The 18140-nt window shown below is 40.4% G+C and overlaps 2 protein-coding genes across 2 annotated transcripts; one reads left to right on the top strand and one right to left on the bottom strand.

The window, feature by feature from the left end:
• Positions 1 to 26: 26 nt before the first annotated feature.
• plek2 (pleckstrin 2) lies at positions 27 to 7255 on the top strand. Its single transcript, XM_049596030.1, has 9 exons — positions 27 to 1502; positions 1745 to 1909; positions 3738 to 3916; positions 4043 to 4134; positions 4258 to 4445; positions 4594 to 4695; positions 6272 to 6355; positions 6668 to 6746; positions 6864 to 7255. The coding sequence occupies exons 1-9, from the start codon at positions 1449 to 1451 to the stop codon at positions 6989 to 6991; spliced, it is 1071 nt and encodes a 356-aa protein (XP_049451987.1). The 5' UTR covers positions 27 to 1448; the 3' UTR covers positions 6992 to 7255.
• Positions 7256 to 8554: 1299 nt separating this feature from the next.
• si:ch211-10a23.2 (Galectin-related protein A-like) lies at positions 8555 to 16881 on the bottom strand. The gene is made up of 4 exons (XM_049595948.1): positions 16711 to 16881; positions 16310 to 16395; positions 13444 to 13624; positions 8555 to 9431 (listed from the first exon to the last, which is right to left on the bottom strand). The coding sequence occupies exons 1-4, from the start codon at positions 16735 to 16737 to the stop codon at positions 9288 to 9290; spliced, it is 438 nt and encodes a 145-aa protein (XP_049451905.1). The 5' UTR covers positions 16738 to 16881; the 3' UTR covers positions 8555 to 9287.
• Positions 16882 to 18140: the final 1259 nt, after the last annotated feature.

The following is an 18140-nucleotide window of genomic DNA, read 5'->3' as shown; positions in this document are numbered from 1 at the left end:
GAGTTATATCCGTGGAGAGGTTTAGAGGAAGTTGCAGTCATGTTGACAGTATCTACTCATTTCTGTTCTTTCAGGAGACAGAGCAGTGAATACTGGGCCAGGGCCAGATTTTAGAAATAGTTTCCAAAAAACAGCCAGGATCACCAGCCACATTACTCTGTCCTCCTGTTGGGCACAGCTGCTACAAAGCAGGAGAGCTGTGTTCGACCACCAGCTGCTGGTTTTTCATCAAAACGGAATAAAAAAGACAAACTAATCCCTCATCTGACAGGAGGATGTTTCCTGCTGCTTCATCTCCAGGATGTGAATTCTTCATTTATTTAAACTGATGGAGTGAAAACTTCTTTTGAGCTCCTGGTTTAGAGAGATTTTACTGTTTCACTCACGCACACACTCAAGTAAACACATACACTCTTGTACTTCTGACTTTGTGAGGGCTCCTATTGACATAATGCATTCCCTAGCCCCTTACCCTTACCCTTACCCTAACCTTAAGCTAAACCTAATTCTAACCTGAACCATAAAACCAAGTCTTAACCCTCAAACAAGCCTTTGAAAAACTGAGGACCAGTCAAAATGTCCTCACTTTGCAAAATGTCCTCACTCTGTAGCGTAAGTACATTTTTTGGTCCACACTGTGTGGCAAGTACAAGTATACACACATACACACACACTGCAGCTATATTGCAGTTATCTTCAGGTCAGTGATGTAGTGGTAGTTGATGAAATGGGCGTACCACTAGGTCAGGCATGTCCACAGTCTGGCCTGGGGGTCAACTGTGGCTGGCAGACAGATTTTAAACATCCTGTGGCTTGCTGTTCAAAGTATACTATATATGTTGGTTAATGAAGCATGACCACTTTGCATTTTTTCCGTTCACCTCACAATGGCAGGACTTTCGTACAGTTTGTAGACATGCACCAAATTGGAACTACACAGACAGAACTGGTGTATCTTCATTAACAGATTATGTAGCTGTAGTTTGATAATCTTTTCAAAAAGCTGAGGCTGAAGTTCAGGTTTTATTTCAGAAACAAGTCCTGTCTCTCCTTTGATGCCAGAAAAAGACTGGTTGCTGCTTTGTTTTTACTTGTTCTGGATTATGGTGATTTGCTGTACACGAATACATCTGAACATTGTTTGCACATGTTAGATACAGCATACCATGGTGCACTGAGATTTGTTTGAAATTATAAAGCCCTGAACGCTCAGCCTCCATGTTGCGCCTCTGAAGGAGTCAGTGCGCCCTCATGTGATAACTGGAAGAAACTACAGCATTGGATTGGCCTCCTTGAGCAAGAGGTGTGTGAGGGTGTGAGCGTGTGTGTGTGTGTGTGTGTGTGTGTGTGTGTGTGTGTGTGAACAGGGTGACACACTCCCCTCTACATTAAAAACCTGAGCAGGCAGGAACAGACAAGGCTCAGTTGTTAAGATCACACTGAACAGAATGGATACAGAGAAGAAGAACGTGATTCTCAGAGAAGGATTCCTGGTGAAAAGGGTAGGACTATTTCCTGGAATACAAAATAATGCATACTCTGTAGAATGTAGATTTCATTTAGCGACATGTAGTGTAGGATGTAGCAGATGTTAAATACATTCAGATTTTTATTTGTGGAACAGAGTTTGGGCTGATGCAAAGTTTAATCACCAAAATCCAAGCAGTTTATTGTCACACTACTGTAAGGTAAAGAGTGTGTTGTGAGTTGTTGAGTTCATTTCCAATCATTTTTGTGATTACAGGGTCATCTTGTGCACAACTGGAAGGCACGCTGGTTTGTGTTGATGCCAGACAAGCTGCTGTATTACAAGTACGAAGGAAGCAGGAAGGACTCATGTCAGAGAGGGAAAATCCTTCTGAAGGACTGTGAGATAACCTGTCCTTATCTGGAGCATGAAAATCGACCGGTGAGTTCTTTGAGACTCCAGAGTTAGTTGTTGTGTGCTGTTTCAGAAGAACACAAGTTTCAAGGAACTCAAAAGTTTTAGAGGACTAAAAGAAAGTTTTATAAGAAGATTATTTTTGGAAAGTCACCTTATTTAAGCCTTGAAGAAATGTCATATGGATTCAAATGATTATGTGATTTAACATTTGACATTTTTGTTTCTAACATGTCATTACAGCCCTCTATCGTTTTCTGCCTCTTGTCTTAAATGATTAAATAACTCAGCAGTTAAAATGCAAAGACGGCCAAATGAAATAATGAACAGTCATCTTAAAGGGAAGACAAAGGAAATATACACAACACACAAAGACAAAAGTAAAAGTAGAAATATCATAGTCTGAAAATACTTCACTATAAAAATAGAAGTTCTGACTTTAAAAGGTTACTTAAAGAGATAGTTTGGATTTTGTAGTGGGGTGGTATGAGGTACATATCCATAGCCAGTGTATTACCTACAGTAGATGTCGGTCAATACACCCCCAGTTTGGAGAAGCGGCAGGATTCCAACATGGAAGCTTAGTGATGTACTGCTGTGGACGGGGCAGCAACGAAATGCATTTTATCCACCTAAAAAAAATTAATATCAGTTCAAGTATCATTACATTGAGAGTATTTTTACAGCTTTACCTTTCCATCAGACAGCCCATTCCGACGGTAAAGACCTTAACAGTTTTAGTTCCCCATCAAAGCCACTTTCATCGGAGCCACCAAACTCCATTGAGAAAAACAGTGATTTTAGCTCACTGAACACAGTAGCTGCTGGTCTACTGCTGCTTCGATCAGTTAGTTTGTGTATTTGTGTGACTTTGGTGAATCCAAACTAACCCTTTTAAACACCAAAGTCACACAATTACACAAACTAACCAACTGATTGAGGCAGGAGAAGACCAGCAGCTCCTGTGTTCAGCAGTGTTAAATCACTGTTTTTCTCAGTGGAGTCTGGCTTTGAAGAGAGCGATATAACAGCTTCATTTTCCAGTTGGAAATCACAGTGTGACTTTAAGGTGAAGCAATAAGGATATTCTAAATATAGCATACACTTCAACTAATACTGATTTTTTTATGTTGGACTTTTTTTTAGGTGGCTAAAATAAATTTTGTTGCTGACCCCCCATCCACAGCAGTAGATTGCTTAGCTTCCATGTTGGACTCCAGTCTGCTTCTTCAAACTGGGGGCATGCCAACTTACATTTACTGTATTATTATTATTATTATTATTATTATTATTATTATTATGTTTTTATCACTAATGAATGCATTTTAATGAAGATTGTGAATGTGGAGCCTATTTTAGATACTTTGGATACTAATTGGTTGGTTAGTATTAAAGTACTGCATCTTATCATGTAACATAATCATGTATTTTATGTAACTAGTAAGTTATCAGGTAAATGTTGTGAGGTAAAAAGTACAATATTTCTGCCTGACATGTAGTGAAGAAGTATAAAGTTGAAGAAAATGTATATCAGTGTTAAGCTTTAGCACAGTACATGAGTAAATGTACTGGTAAACTGTAAATATACTGTCCTTTTTCCATGTCCCGGCTGCTGTTCTTGCACTGCATTTTTCCTTCAGTGTTTTCCTTTGTTTCTATTTTTATTGGTAGAAACCGCACTGAAGGTGTGGCGTCACCGTCTGAGACTCTCTGATCTTTCCACATGTATTGCCTCAGGTTACTGTTCTGTCAGGACCTGATTTCCATCATCTACCAACTCTGAAGAACAATTTGCTATCTGTTTTTTTGGCCAAAAGACTCAACATCAACCTCCTGTCTGTATATTATGTCCCAGTTGGTGTTCAAGCTGCGGACAAAGAATGGGGTGGATCATTTTTTGGAGGCTTGTTCCCGGGAGGAGAGAGACGACTGGGCAGATGACATCACTGCTGCGATCGAAAAGCTGGGTGAAGACGGAAAGGTGACAAACCAGGAAGACCCTGCTGGATCCCAGTTAACCAACGTTGATCTGAGGTAAGTCTTACAAATAAAATTTCACCCACAGGGATGTCATCAGCATGTCTGACCCTGCAAACATGTCGTCACTGCTTCTTTATGACTATATCTCTTTCTCTTTCTTTGTTTCTTTCTCTTATGAAGCAAGGTGTTGGACTCCATGTATGATGTCCACAGTGGTATCAAGATGAGCACCCATGTGGAGCAGGGCAGCACTTACAGCAACTGTTTCTCAGGTGAACATTTACAACATCTTTATTCAATGCACATGTTTTCATATATATACTGTATGTGTGTATACAGCACGTATCTGCTTTCAGTGTCACATACAGACGTATATAAATGTGATGTCCCTGCAGGTTCAGCAGTGGTGGACTGGATGGTGTTCATGCAGATGACTCTGACCCGTGTGGAGGCCATGACGTTGGCCTCAGCCCTACTGGAGGAGGGTTTCCTGCGGACGGTCGGCCTGAAGAGTGTGGAAGCTCTCCGCACCGCCGGCCTCGGTGAGCAGTTCATGGACGACTCCACTGCACTCTACAGCTTTGTGAGTACCAGGAAGTCTGAAAACTGTTCCAGTCTCCAGCTTGTTGCTGCATGGCGCCACACTCAGTGTTAGTATTTTCAGTGTTAGTCCATTTCTTTAGCAGGATGGAGTTGTGTTTAACCCAGGGTATGTTTATGTTGAATCACAGTCTGACAACTTAAAGAAGAGAGGCAGTGTGAAGGCAGAGACGTCGCTGTCTGCAGTGGAGCTCAGTGGGAAAGTGATCAAGAGAGGATATCTGCTTAAACAGGTAAACACACTGCTGTCAGCCCCGTGTTGAGACGTGAAAATAATAATACCATAAAATTTCAATTAATAGCCCGGGCTATTGTTTGCCCTAAATCACTGAACTCAACAGTCCTATATTTGGGACAGGCCTTTAATTCCTTTCACACAGAACTTTTGCTCAGCAAAGATGGAAAATACGATCCAATTGTTTATTTAAACAAGTATGAATATTACTTATCAACCGGCAGCGCATCAGAGACAGAGAGAGAGTTACAGCACCCAGCATACCAACACAGCACCACTTCATCCTGTTAAAACAATACTCACAACTTGGATTAATTTCTATTAAAAACCCTTTTGATTCTTTTGATCTGAGGACCCTTAGCAACACATTCTCACTTTAACCTTGTCACATATTGAGGTCTGGTCATGGACCTTTTGAGTCTAGTCCAGATACAACGTGCAAGGTACCCTGGGTGTGTTGGTTGTTGATGTTCTGGGACACTGTTTCAACTTCACCCTGTTACATGCATTGTCTTCTTTCAAAATACACTTCTATTTTCACAGGAAATTTACCATTTACATACAGTCTCTTTCAAAATAAACGCCCTACGTCAGTACAATGCAAATTGACATTTTTTTGCCTTCAACAACAAATACACGTGGTAAGGTTTAGGAAAAAAGAACAGGGTTTGGCTCTATAATCTTACAGGATGCGAACACTGCTATCCTGGGTGAAAGTCAGTGTTTGTTGGACCCATCCAACCAGCTCCCAACTTTTGTTCTCTCCCTGCCATGTTTCACCTGACGCTGCCGATCACTGTTTAACTACAACGGCAATCAGCCAGGTATCATGCCGACGTTAAAGGATGCCTTGTTTAGTCAGTGTCTGACGCCACAAGTCACTGCCCAAGCGCCAGATTTCGACGACTTTGGAGTTAGACCGGGTTGTCCGTAGGGACTAAAGGAACATGAATAACTTACAGGGTAACAGGGTAATCAAGGAATAGACACATAATTTTTTTAAAGATTATGTTTTCTGTGCTTTTGCCTTTAATGGATAGGACAGTGTGTGAAATGGGGACAGAGAGAGAGAGAGAGAGAGCGGGGACTGACACCCAGCAAAGGGTCGCAGGCCGGACTCGAACCCTGGACCGCTGCAGCGAGGCAATGCCTCTTTACATGGGTTACTGGCACTATCCACTACACTACAGCCGCCCCGAATAGACACATAATTTGAGGTAGCCAACAACCTGCTTTTATACATCCGAAGAACCTCTATAAAAAAACGGAAAAAAAAGAACTGCTTGGCAACCAGACCAGGCCTCTAATTGAGACAGGCCTTTATTTGTCAAACTGTGGAGCCACATCAGGCTAATAAAAGGGACTAGTTATTTACTTAGGGCTAGGCTTGTAATTGATGAGAGACTTGATGACTTATTACAAAGTGAGAATTCCATTGGTAAATGGATTACCAGCTTTTAGTTATTATGAAATAGAAAGGATAAACACCAGCTAGAGGGGGTTTTCACAACCTGGCAACCTCATTTGTTCAACAACTTTGTACTATTTACTGTTATGTCTTTATTTAAACACAGGGACACAGAAGGAAGAACTGGAAGGTGCGACTGTTTGTGCTGCGTTCAGAGCCTGCTTACCTTCACTATTATGACCCCACCAAGGTGAGTGTACAGCCCATACTATGGAGGCCCTATAATTAAAATGACTAAAAGAAGTGATTCACTTACCAGGTAAACCTTAAGGAAATCTGGTTAGTGTATTCCACTTATGGACACAGCAAATGCAAAATACTGTGTATGATGACGTCACTGAACAGAGGAGATCCCAACCCAAACAAAGCTTTTGTTTTCTTTGTTGCTGCCTCAGGGCGGCTCTGAAGCTGTCATCAATCATCACACTCATAATTCTTAGTAATTCACTTCTACATAATCTGAGTCAGTCTTATCCACTTCCTGTCTTATGTCACTTGTCAGGATGACATCAGCCCCGCTGGCGGCTTCTCCCTGCGAGCCTGTCTGGTGTCTTCTCTGGGCGACAACGGAGTTCCCTCAGGTGAGTCACTGTCTCCAACCACAGTGACCAAGATGCTACACTTCTAAACAAAGTTATTAAAGCAAATGATTACATGATAGGACAGGTAATGATTTTGTTTTTACTTCTTTCACACAGGTGTGAAAGGCAACGTTCAAGGCAACCTGTTTAAAATCATCACCCAGTCAGACACACATTACTTCATCCAGGCTCCGACCCACCAGGACAAGATGGCGTGGATAGATGCGATCAGAGAGCAGACATAGAGCAGCGAGTTCAAACATCACTTCCTAAAATGTCCACGGGTTCATTGATCTAGAAGAAAGATTTACACATTCCATGAATGTTTACTGTAGCAACAAACTGGGATCATGCAATTTAATAGAAAGTGTTAGTGGTTTCAAAACATTTCTGTTCATTTGTCTCTAACGTGCCAGTGCTCTCTGCTTCATTATTCTGTGTTTTAAAGTTTGTACAAGGAAGATTTGAAGGGTTTTAAAAGCCCAACAGTTGTAGCAGTTTATCTTGTAATTATTCAGTTTAAGTTGTGTAATGTGTTTTACATTTTTTCATTAATAAACATTTTTGTATTCAACACATATACTCCACTACTTTCTATGGCTTCAGATTCTACTTTTTCTTTTCAAATTTTCTACAATTACCGCTATAATATTGTTGCCATGAACTCTCTTGGCAGCAATAATCATGTGGTGAAAATCTGATATCATGCCTGCCCTCGTGTTCAACTAGCCCAAGGGTAGGCAACCTGTGGCTCCGTAGCCATATGTGGCTCTTTAGCCCCTCTCCAGTGGCTCTCAGTGGCTTTGACGACATTCTCCACTTGTAAAGATGTGTAGCCTATACACTGAATTAAAAGCCAAAACAAAAATGTACATCATACATCTACAGCCTGGCACCTTTTCAACAAAATGTTGCCAAACCTCAACAGTGGTGGCTCATCTTGAGCCTCCCTAGCTAGGCTAGCAATGGATTCCAAATCCATAAAAATAAAAGTCTCAGAGGAAAATACAGAATTTAATAGTGCATAGACAGATTTATTTGTTTTCACTGCCAACACTGCAAAATTAAAGTACCAAATAATCATAAATAGCCCATCACAGAGGAGCCATCTTGTGGTAAAACATATTTTTTGAATGCTCATTGAGACCTATTTTTATCTTGATATGCTAATTTAGACTTAATATATAGTGTTACTATAAGGCTCAAATATATTTTGCAGCTCCAGACAGATTTTTTAAAATTATATTTGGTCATAAATGGCTCTTTTGATAGTTAACATTGCTGACCCTTGAACTAGCCTATATACTTCAACAGTTCCTAAAGTTCTGTTGATGCTTTTGGTTTTGGTGTGACACCCCAAGATGTTAGTGGCCCCATGCGGCCACCCCTATTAAAGATTTCTGGGGGTGCCACTGTGTAAAACAAGTATTAAAATGTATTGTATTAAAACTTTTACTTGTTGAACGCTGCAGAAACCCTAAGTGGAATCTTTTTTATGGCTTTATATGGCACTATTCATAAGAATCCCCAAGAGGAAGTACAAGTAGAGACAAGAAAAGCCTCAGGAGGTATTTCTTACAATCATAAAGTTTAGGTTGGGGCTGGCTGCTCCCAGTAATCACAGACAGACACTCCCACTCAGCAAGCTGAGTCGAGCCTTATCTGAATGACTCAGGCTGAGCTGGTGTTGGTTTACAGTGAAATCATTAGTGAGACAATACCTCATGATATATGATACTGCACAGCAGGGTTTGGAGTAAATCCAGGAAGCTGTTTCTCGACCACAGAGCAGAAAACAACAAACACAATAACAACAAAAGTGATTTATTGCAGTGAAGTAAAGCCAATATGAAACATTCACATAAAAAGTGCTCGGGGGAGGAGAAAAGTACACAAGCTGATAAAAGTACAATAACAGAAAGTGTGACATAACCTATAATCCCTCCAGGTGTGTAATCTGAAGGCAAACTGAGAGAAATCAAACACACTGTGTGTATAACTGGCATGCACTACTGTAGGCTAAACTGTTTTACATTATTACACCTGTTACAGTACTTAGTCGGGCACAGAATGACAATCAGCTGATTTCAGAAACATTCATCTTCATGCAGGCGCTCGTAAACGTAAGTGCTTTCAAAGGTTAACTCCAGAGAAATCAAAGACAAACGTCTGAGATTTTTAAACACACAAAGACGGATGCAGCACGCCTTTTACAGCAGTGACACATCACGTTTGTGCAAAGGGAAAATGTTATAGCTTCGACCACTTTTGCTTTCGGTTCAAATCACATTCCTCGGTTGATTTAAGACATTTAGCATGACTGTCACATTCAGTCATTATCTTCAAGTCCCCAAACAGGTAATCTAGTGAAGGCACTTTGTCTTGACACGTGATTACGAGGCAGGTTTTTAATTTTGTTTCCCCACATCCCCATCATGGGTTAATTTATTCACTCAAAAAGTAGTTCTATTCTAACCGTATGTGTTGTACACTGTCCCCGGAACATCCTCAGGTTGTTAATCTGTAGGCGAGAAGCTGCTGCTAGGCCACCTTGGTGAGCTGTAGGTCTCCAAAGACTCGTAAGGCAGTGAGGGAGGCGAGCCGGGAGATGCGGTGGGTGAATCCACACAGAGGCTGTCCGTCCACCAAGATACGAAACTGCTGGTGCTCACAAACGATCTCCATCTGACAGCCAGAGGGGATGAAGAGGAGGAGAACGTCAGTCACTTATATTTTGTAAATTGTAAACAATTAAAACAGACCCATTCAGTCAGCAGAGTATGAAGAGTGATGGGTGTGAAATGTTCAGAGTTGGGAGAGGTGCTCAAATCTTTTACATAAGTAGAAGTAGTAATACTGTAGTGTAAAATACTCTCTACAAGTAAAAGTCATGCAATAAAAATCTCACTGAAGTGAAAGCACATAAGTGTTGGCATCAAAATATACTTAAAGTACCAAAAGTGCAGAATGGCACATTTCAGTAATATTCATTCATTCATTTTCTGTAACCGCCTGTCCTGTTGGGGGTCATGGGGAGCTGGAGCCTACCCCAGGTGTACCGTGCCTCGCATTGGGTGCATTGGGTGCGAGGTGGGGTACCATTCACACTCACATTCACACCTACGGACAGTTTAGAGTCACCAATTAACCTGCAAGTCTTTGGACTGTGGGAGGAAGCTGGAGTACCTGGAGAAAACCCACACTGACACGGGAAGAACGTGCAAACTTAGAAGGGCTCCCCCATCTTGAGTTTGAACCAGGAACACACTTGCTGTGAGGCAACTGTATTATAATTACTAATACACTGTATCTTACTATATAATGACAAAAACTCTGTCTGTGGGTGTGTTGGTGTGTCTGTGTCTCTGTTCCACATTTTTCTCCTCACTGACTTGGTCAATCCATGTGAAATTTGGCACAGTGGTAGAGGGTCATGGGAGGATGCGAATGAAGCAATATTACATCAATTGGCCAAAGGGGGGCGCTATAGCAACCGATTGAAATTGCAAACTTTGAATGGGCATATCTCATGCCCCGTATGTCGTAGAGACATGAAACTTTGCACAGAGATGCCTCTCCTCATGAGGAACACATTTGCCTCAAGAACCCATAACTTCTGCTTATATAGATTTTCCTCCATTTTTTTGAACATGAACATAATCTAGGGACCAATATCTAAAGTTCCCTCTTGGCAAAAGTTGGAAAACTTACTCAAACTGAGCTTCTATAAGGCAATGAATATTGCGGAGGGCGTGGCTCATCACATAAAGGTGTATAACATCTCAAGGGTTTCACCCATCACCACGCAACTTTGTAGGCATATGACCACACATAATCTGAGGGTACCCCTCCATTATTGACCCCATCAAACAAAATGGGGGCGCTAGAGAGCTCATTTCTTATCTAGGCCTAACCGCCATATGGATTTTTACTAAACTTGGTAGATATGTAGAACAGGACGCCTCAAGGTGACTGGAGAAATTTAACTCTAACTGGCAACTGGGTGGCACTATAACAACAGAAAAATGCTTAAAAACGGCTAAAATGCGATCAATTGCTGTGGCTCCCCCTGTGGACCAATGTTTTGTATTTTTTTTTCTAATTTTTGGTATGACTAAGTCATGGTATGGTATGCTGTACATAATCACGGAAATTGTCAGCGTGTAATTCTGTCAGTCAGTCATTCTGTCTGTCCCATGTTTTTCTACTCACTGACGTGGTCAATCTATGTGAAACTGCACATAGGCATTGAGGATTGGCATAGGTAGAAGGTGACAAAGCTACCAGTGGGTATGGACTAGTGTACATTACTTTGATGTTGCAGTTGGTAAATGTAGAGCTAATTTTAATTACTTTAAAGCCTGTTCTGCTGAGTAGTTTAACCTATAATAATACATCATTATTAGTTAATTTATATTTTGTATTAATAACATAAATCTGCAAAGTAACTCAAGCTTTAAAATAAACATTGTGGAGTAAAAAGGACAATATTTGCATCTAAAATGTAATAAAGTAAAAGTTAAAAGCGCTGTAAAGTGGAAGTATAAGTACCTAAACTTATTAACTAGTGACTAGTACAAGTAAATCTATCTAATTACATGCCGTCAATATTTATACACTAAAACTTGCTCGCAACTTAAAGGTCCAGCGTTCAGGATTTAGAGGCATCTACTGGCATCAGTGATATATATTATTGATCACTATGTTTCCATTAGTTTATAATCACCTGGATATAAGAATTGTATTTTCGTTATCTTAGAATGAGCCATTAATATCTACATATGGAGCAGGTCCTCTTCCACAGAGTCCGCCATGTTGTCTCTACAGTAGCCCAAAACGGACAAATCAAACACCTGCTCTACGAGGCCATTTGTGTTTTTGCATTTTCATGTCAGCCACCACCCACCTAGCACCAGACATCAATGGACGCTATTCTTTGGGGTAAATCTGTACGGCCCATCCTGCACTTTATTTAGCCTAGAATAGTCCTTGAAAATTAGGCTGTGTTTAGTCTGTCTGATTGGCCCAAATTTATCCCAATAAGATCACATTTGCAAAATCTCAGCAAATACTGAGATGACGAATGACTGGCTGCGGTTACATGATGGCTTCTCATTCGGAATGAAATAAATCTGAATGAAAACATTCGGAATTAAAGTTTTTCCAGGTAGTTTACATGGGAAATATTCATTCCGAATGAGGGTTTACATGGGAGATCAGTTCAATCGCCTTTATTCAGGTCTGCGCAAGGTTTGGGGCAGGGAAGGTTTCTGATTGGATAGGGGGCGGGGCGGATGTTACGTGTTTACGTTTACCGTAAGAAAATACTGTGGTCCTCGCTCCGGATAACAAGATGCTTGACAACGCCGTTATTAGTGCCTTTTTCGGGCGTGTTTTGCTTATATTATTGAAGCAGCAGTACGACAACAATCTTGTTCTGCTAATGCTTCGTCTGTTGAGGAGGAGAAGGGAGGTAGAAGGTCGAAGAAGGGAGGTAGAAGACCGTGCTGTGGCGAATGGAAACCGGTGAGTGCAACAAGTCCGACTGCTCTATCTCAGCCTGTTGCTATGCAGCCCATTGCTATGCGCGCTATATACGTCATAGCACAAGAAGGGCAAGAAAACGAGCATGCGCACAAAGACCGGAATAAACTTAAAGAGGAATGAGTGCATACATGCACACAAAATTCTTTCATTCGGAATGACAAACGGAATAAACCACCCCCTTTAATTGGATTTAATTTTCAATCGGAATGACCGTTTACATGACCACTTTTAATCAGAATGGCCGTTCATTCCAATTAAAAGTGGAATTAAACTGTGCATGTAAACGTACTGACTGTTATGGTTTAAAAATAGCCTTTTGAACAACTTGAAAAAGACATCTTTTCACCTTATGCTTGTCAACCAAATCTAAATGTTGTTGAGATGTTGTCTTTTCAAAGTCTTAAACGAGGTTTTGCTGGGTGGGGTAGTTCTCCTTGGCACAAGAAAGAAGTTTAAGTTCTGCAACCTTATTGCTAGATGCCATGACATCCTAATGCTGGACCTTTAAAGGCCCTGAAAATATTTCTTACAGTGAGCGACGTGGTCTGACATGAACACTTGGAACAGTCTTAGTTATTTGACTTGAGATATTTCTGTATTTGTGTTTTTTCCCTGAACTTTAACTTTGTTGCTTGTTTAGTCATGAACATCTGTAAGATACAGTAAGATCTGAAACCATGTTTTTAGGAGCTTTAAGGAAAAAATTCTTGGGCTGAAGCTAATGCTTCAGTCATAATGGATCATAATCACCGACCCTGTTACATTCTCTGCAGCATGAATTCGATTCACAGCAGGTCTTGCAAGCGTACATTTTTGTAATGGCATGTCATGTGATTATTGGATTTTGATGCAACAACTCAAAGACAGACCCATTACTTCCTGTCATTAGCCAGGCAGACAGATTTGCCTGTAGTGTATGTTTAAAGCTGACTTGCAGAGTGATTCACACTGAGTGTAACTGCAGACATAAGTTTACAGTAACTCCTGCATCACACACATTACATCACTCAACAGAAAGAAGTGTACTAACATGTTAAGATGTTGTAGGAGTTCAAGTTTATTCCACTGTGGCTCTCACTGTCAATCACTGAGCAAGTGTCATCTTACCACCCACAGGCTATGAACATAACGTCAGAAAATGCAAACGTACCTTGAAGGATTCCCCGGATGCAAAGGGAAAGAAGGAGAGGGTAGTTTCAGGTCTTCCCCACTTTCCAGCCAGGCGGGCGTTGCGATGGACGGCTTTATCCATGAAGCTCACCTTTAACTGAAGTCCCACATCTCCCTCTGCGTCCTCCTCCTGAGGCTTACTGGACAGAACCACCTCGATGCTGCTCGGAGACACACACACGAGACATCAGGGACGGACAAGAGTTTATGAAAGTTAAAGAAAAGACTCACGCAGAGGTCAAATGTAACTCAGTATGTTTAAGTCAAGCACTGTCAATCTGAGGTACTTGAGTATTTCTCCCCATGCCACTTGTGCTCCACTACATCTCAGAGGCAGATACTGCACATTTTACTCTACTAAAATTATTTGACAGCTTCAGTTGCTTTACAAATTAAAAGATTTTTGCACACATTTGCAAATGTTCAAGTACGACTGAAATAATTAATAAGGCAGTTGATATCAAATTATTTGGCCTCTTTTTTGATAATAATTTAGTTAATTTTCATGCTCTCAGCTTCTTAAATGTGAAGATTTGCGCCTTTTTCTTTTAATAATTTAATTAGATATTTTTGGATGTTGAGGTTTTGACTGTTGTTCTGACAAAACAAACATTATGAAGGTGTCACATTGGGCTCTGGACAATTGTGACGGTATATCTCTCTATTTTATTCATTTATTTATTTGACAAATAAAAAACAAACAGTTGATTAATAGAGAAAATAATCATTCGTTTCAGTAGATAGAAAATAGTTGAAAATGAGCTCCACCTCAAACAGCTACAACAGTAATATCCTGCTTTTACATTACTGAATACGTTTACTTTGAATACTTTAAGTACTGATATTATTTAGGTAATATTTTCATTGCAGGACTTTTACTTGTACTGTTTTTTTTTGTTTGTTTTTTTTTTTACAGTGTTTTATTAGTACTTTTACTTAAGTAAAGGATCTATACTTCCTCCTCCACTGCTGACGTAGCTTCTCTGTCTGTTTGCCTTTCATTATCTTCTGATGAATCAGCTGGGTTATATATCTGTGTAGATTATCTGGAGAACAGTGACATCTTCTGGTCTTTATCTTAACTGTAATGTAGCAATGATGCATTTAATGAAGACTTAATAACAGATTTATAGTTGATAGTGGGCATAAGCACACTCATCAATAAAAAAAATGTGTAGAGGACATGTTGGCTTATTTCTGCAGGAGAATTTATTTGGTCTACTGTTTATTTTTGCCCAGTTGTCAGTAGTAGTAAAGTAAATTTACTCAAAACACAAATGCTGTACTTTAGTACAATTTTGAAGTACTTGTACTTGAGTATTTGCATTTTATGTGACTTCTACTCCACTTCAGAGGAAAATATAGTTACTTTACAGATTAATATTTTTACAGAGAAAACATGATCATAGATATATGATATCATTTATAGAATACGATGCACTGCTAAACATTTGACCATCAGACATTATATAAAGTAGTTAAGTAGTTAAGTTAGTAGTTAGATAAAGATAGATATACTCCATTGTCACATACACACAGGCCCAAAATACACACCCATGCACCAGCATGACCTATACATGCATTATATGCCGAGATGTCAGAGTGAGGGGGCTGCCTTGGACAGGGACCCCAAGCATTTGGGGTTTCGGTGCCTTGCCCAAGGGAACATCGGCAGTGCCTAGGAGGCGAACTGGCACCTCTTCAGCTACCTGTCCACGCTTCATACTCAATGCAATCCTGCAATCCTTCAGGTCCCAAGCCAAGCCTCTATGAACTGAGATACTGCCACCCCATGTATTGCATACATGTAAATGCATCAACAGGAGAACTTGTAGGTACATTTGCTGCATTACTTCAGTACTTTTACTTATGAAACACTTTGAGTCTAAGACTTTTACTTAACTGGGAGTATTTTACAATGTGGTGTTAATACTTTTACCAATAAGTAAATGATTGGAATACTTTTTACACAGTGATCATGTACATGGTCGTGATACATGCAAGCATAAAAATTATAAACAACACTTTTCTGCATAAATCTTCCATTTTGCAGGGAGTTCATGCTATGTAATTGGCATTGTATTTTTATTTTTTTTTATTTTTATTATTTATTTATTTTTTTTTTACAGTTTTTGGTAATTTACATTTTATTTGAACCTGATCTGAGCACCAAGACGACAAAGAAAATGTTTTGGCTGCACCTTTTTGATGACCCACACAGTAGATTTGGCATCTGGCAAGCTCTGAGTAACAGTTAACTTGGCCTTTATCCTGAACCCAGCTACACAATCATTCCTAAGAAATAGGAATCAAAATAAAAAGCTCTGTCATGTTGCATTCAGTAGCCTATTTAGGAAAAGGGTCATTTGAGAGGTCCTGATGTCCCTGCTGCTAAAAATGAGTTTGCTGATATAAAAAAAAAGTTCAGCATCACGGTTTATTTTTCTAGTGTTGTCTTTGGTGCAGCCTAATTTTCATCTATAACTGGACCTCGATTAAAGTCTGAATCACTATACAACCAGCTGATGTTATCAAACCAAAGCAATCCCAGTGTGACTCTTCAGATTTCATGGGATTTTGCAGCTCTCCCACGCACATTCACATACTAACCTATAATTAGGAAACGCACTGACATTACAAAGATATTTTCCCAAAACAGGCACTAGCTGGGTGGTTGGCATATGCGCTCAAACACAGGCAGCAGCTGTCTGTGCGCTTTCACAATCCTGGTTTGGGGATTTTTTTATGACTGACTTTAATTGGCTGCCACGTCACGTGCACGACAGTACATCAGTAATGTATATTCCGCTTTTTATTCCGAAGTGAAAACAGGTGTGTGCACTTACTTCTTAGGTTTTTGGTTAATAATTCCCATAACGACCAGTTTCATTGAAGGCCGCAGCCCACCCTTTATCTCTCCGGTGTACTCCCCCTGTGAAACAATAGACATGTTTTGATGAGCGGTCAAACAGGGTGAGGCCTACACCTAAACACACTTCGTGTATTAATGCACCATGGTCCCTCATCATGCAGCCTCCTGAGGTCTCAATCTGCGCTGAGCTGCAGCCTATGGCACCGATGGGAACAATAGCTGTATTGATCCACATCCTAAACAACCAGTGACTCAGCTGGACAAACTAAGCTCCTCTATTTCCCTCCGAAGACACACACAGTGAATGAAATTATATTTTTGCTGAAATGATGCAATGCATGCCGTAAAGCTGACAAAGAGCACACAGCTACATACATTCTCTTTCTTGTCCTTTTCTTCCATTCCACTCAGGGCGTGATGCGGTGTGGAGGTTTCGAGCCGGTGATGCCAACTGAGGACTGATTGACTCTGCCTCCAGCTGGCAAACCCCGCCTGTACTACGTTGTCATAGAGACAGGCTCCCAATTTGGCGGTGATGGTGGGAGACGGGCGGAGAGGGGGATGTATTATAAAGCTGAATAGACACAGTTCAATATTAATTATCTGCATGAAAAGTTGGTTAAAGGAGGAGGCTGTTTTGGGGGAACCAATGTGAGGTGTGGTTTTCTGTTGCGTCATTTTGAAGCTGCTCTGTCAGTATGCAGTAACTGTCTGCTTCACATTTCTATAGTGAAGGACACTGTGTGCTGCAACCTTCAACCTGATGCTGCCTTCACTGGTCACGGTTGTGCTCGTTCAACTGGTGCGTAAACATTACTGAAGACAGTTCAGTATCGTCCTGTCTTTAGACTCTTATTTTATTTTATGTTTTTGGTCTTAATTTTGCATTTAAGACCATCTTTCTTCTTCTTCTTCTTCTTACAACTTACAACAATAATAAAGATAATAATAATAATAATAATAATAATAATAGCCTCATTTGTAGGAGGAAAGTAAAAAAGTAAATCTATCTTGTTTCCTCTTTTCCAGCAACAGAACTTGGTTAAATCTCAGTGGTGGTCCAGTTCAGCAGTGTTGGAATGTATTTACCGTAAAACTTCAATTAAACGCCCAGTCCCTTTTACTACTGTAGTTTGGCAACACATTTTGACAAATACAAGGGGTGACTAAAGTTTTGAGCCTAACCCAGAAAATGAGTAGCAAGACAAGCCAAATGATATTTCTTTTTTTTATAATCTAGCACCTTTCCCTATTATCAGCATGTTTCAAACTCTTTTTGTTTTATTTTTGCAGATTCCTGAGGTGAATAGTGGTCACTGATTTGTTGAAAATGGAGAAATCAGAGTATCGTGCTATGATCAAATATCTTCACCTCAAAGGAATGTCACCACTAAGATATGCTCAATACTTTTCACGACAATGCCCCTTCATATGCCACAGTCAAACCCTGGGTACAAGAATTCAAGCGTGGCAGGGAGAGTGTTGAAGATGAGCCGAGGTCAGAGAGACCATCAACTGCCACCACCAAAGAAAACCTGGACCTTGCCCTGGACATGATCATGCAAGATCGCTGATTGTCAACACATCAAGTAGCAAGACAGATTGGGGATCTTACAAAGAGTGGGCAGATCATATTCTGAAGAATGAGCTTAGCTTCTCAAAAGTTTCTGCTCGATGGGCCCCACATCTTCTGACTGCTGAGCAGAAGCACCATGTCAAGGAACAATTTAGAACTGTTTGAAGCTGATGACAATTTTCTTGCTAATTCATTACTATGGATGAGTGCTGGGTCCACCACTATGGCC

Source organism: Epinephelus fuscoguttatus, linkage group LG14 (assembly GCF_011397635.1).
Source record: "Epinephelus fuscoguttatus linkage group LG14, E.fuscoguttatus.final_Chr_v1".
Taxonomy (NCBI): Eukaryota; Metazoa; Chordata; class Actinopteri; order Perciformes; family Serranidae; genus Epinephelus; species Epinephelus fuscoguttatus.
The sequence above is the reverse complement of the archived record's forward strand: the minus strand, read 5'-3'. Positions and strand labels throughout refer to the sequence as shown.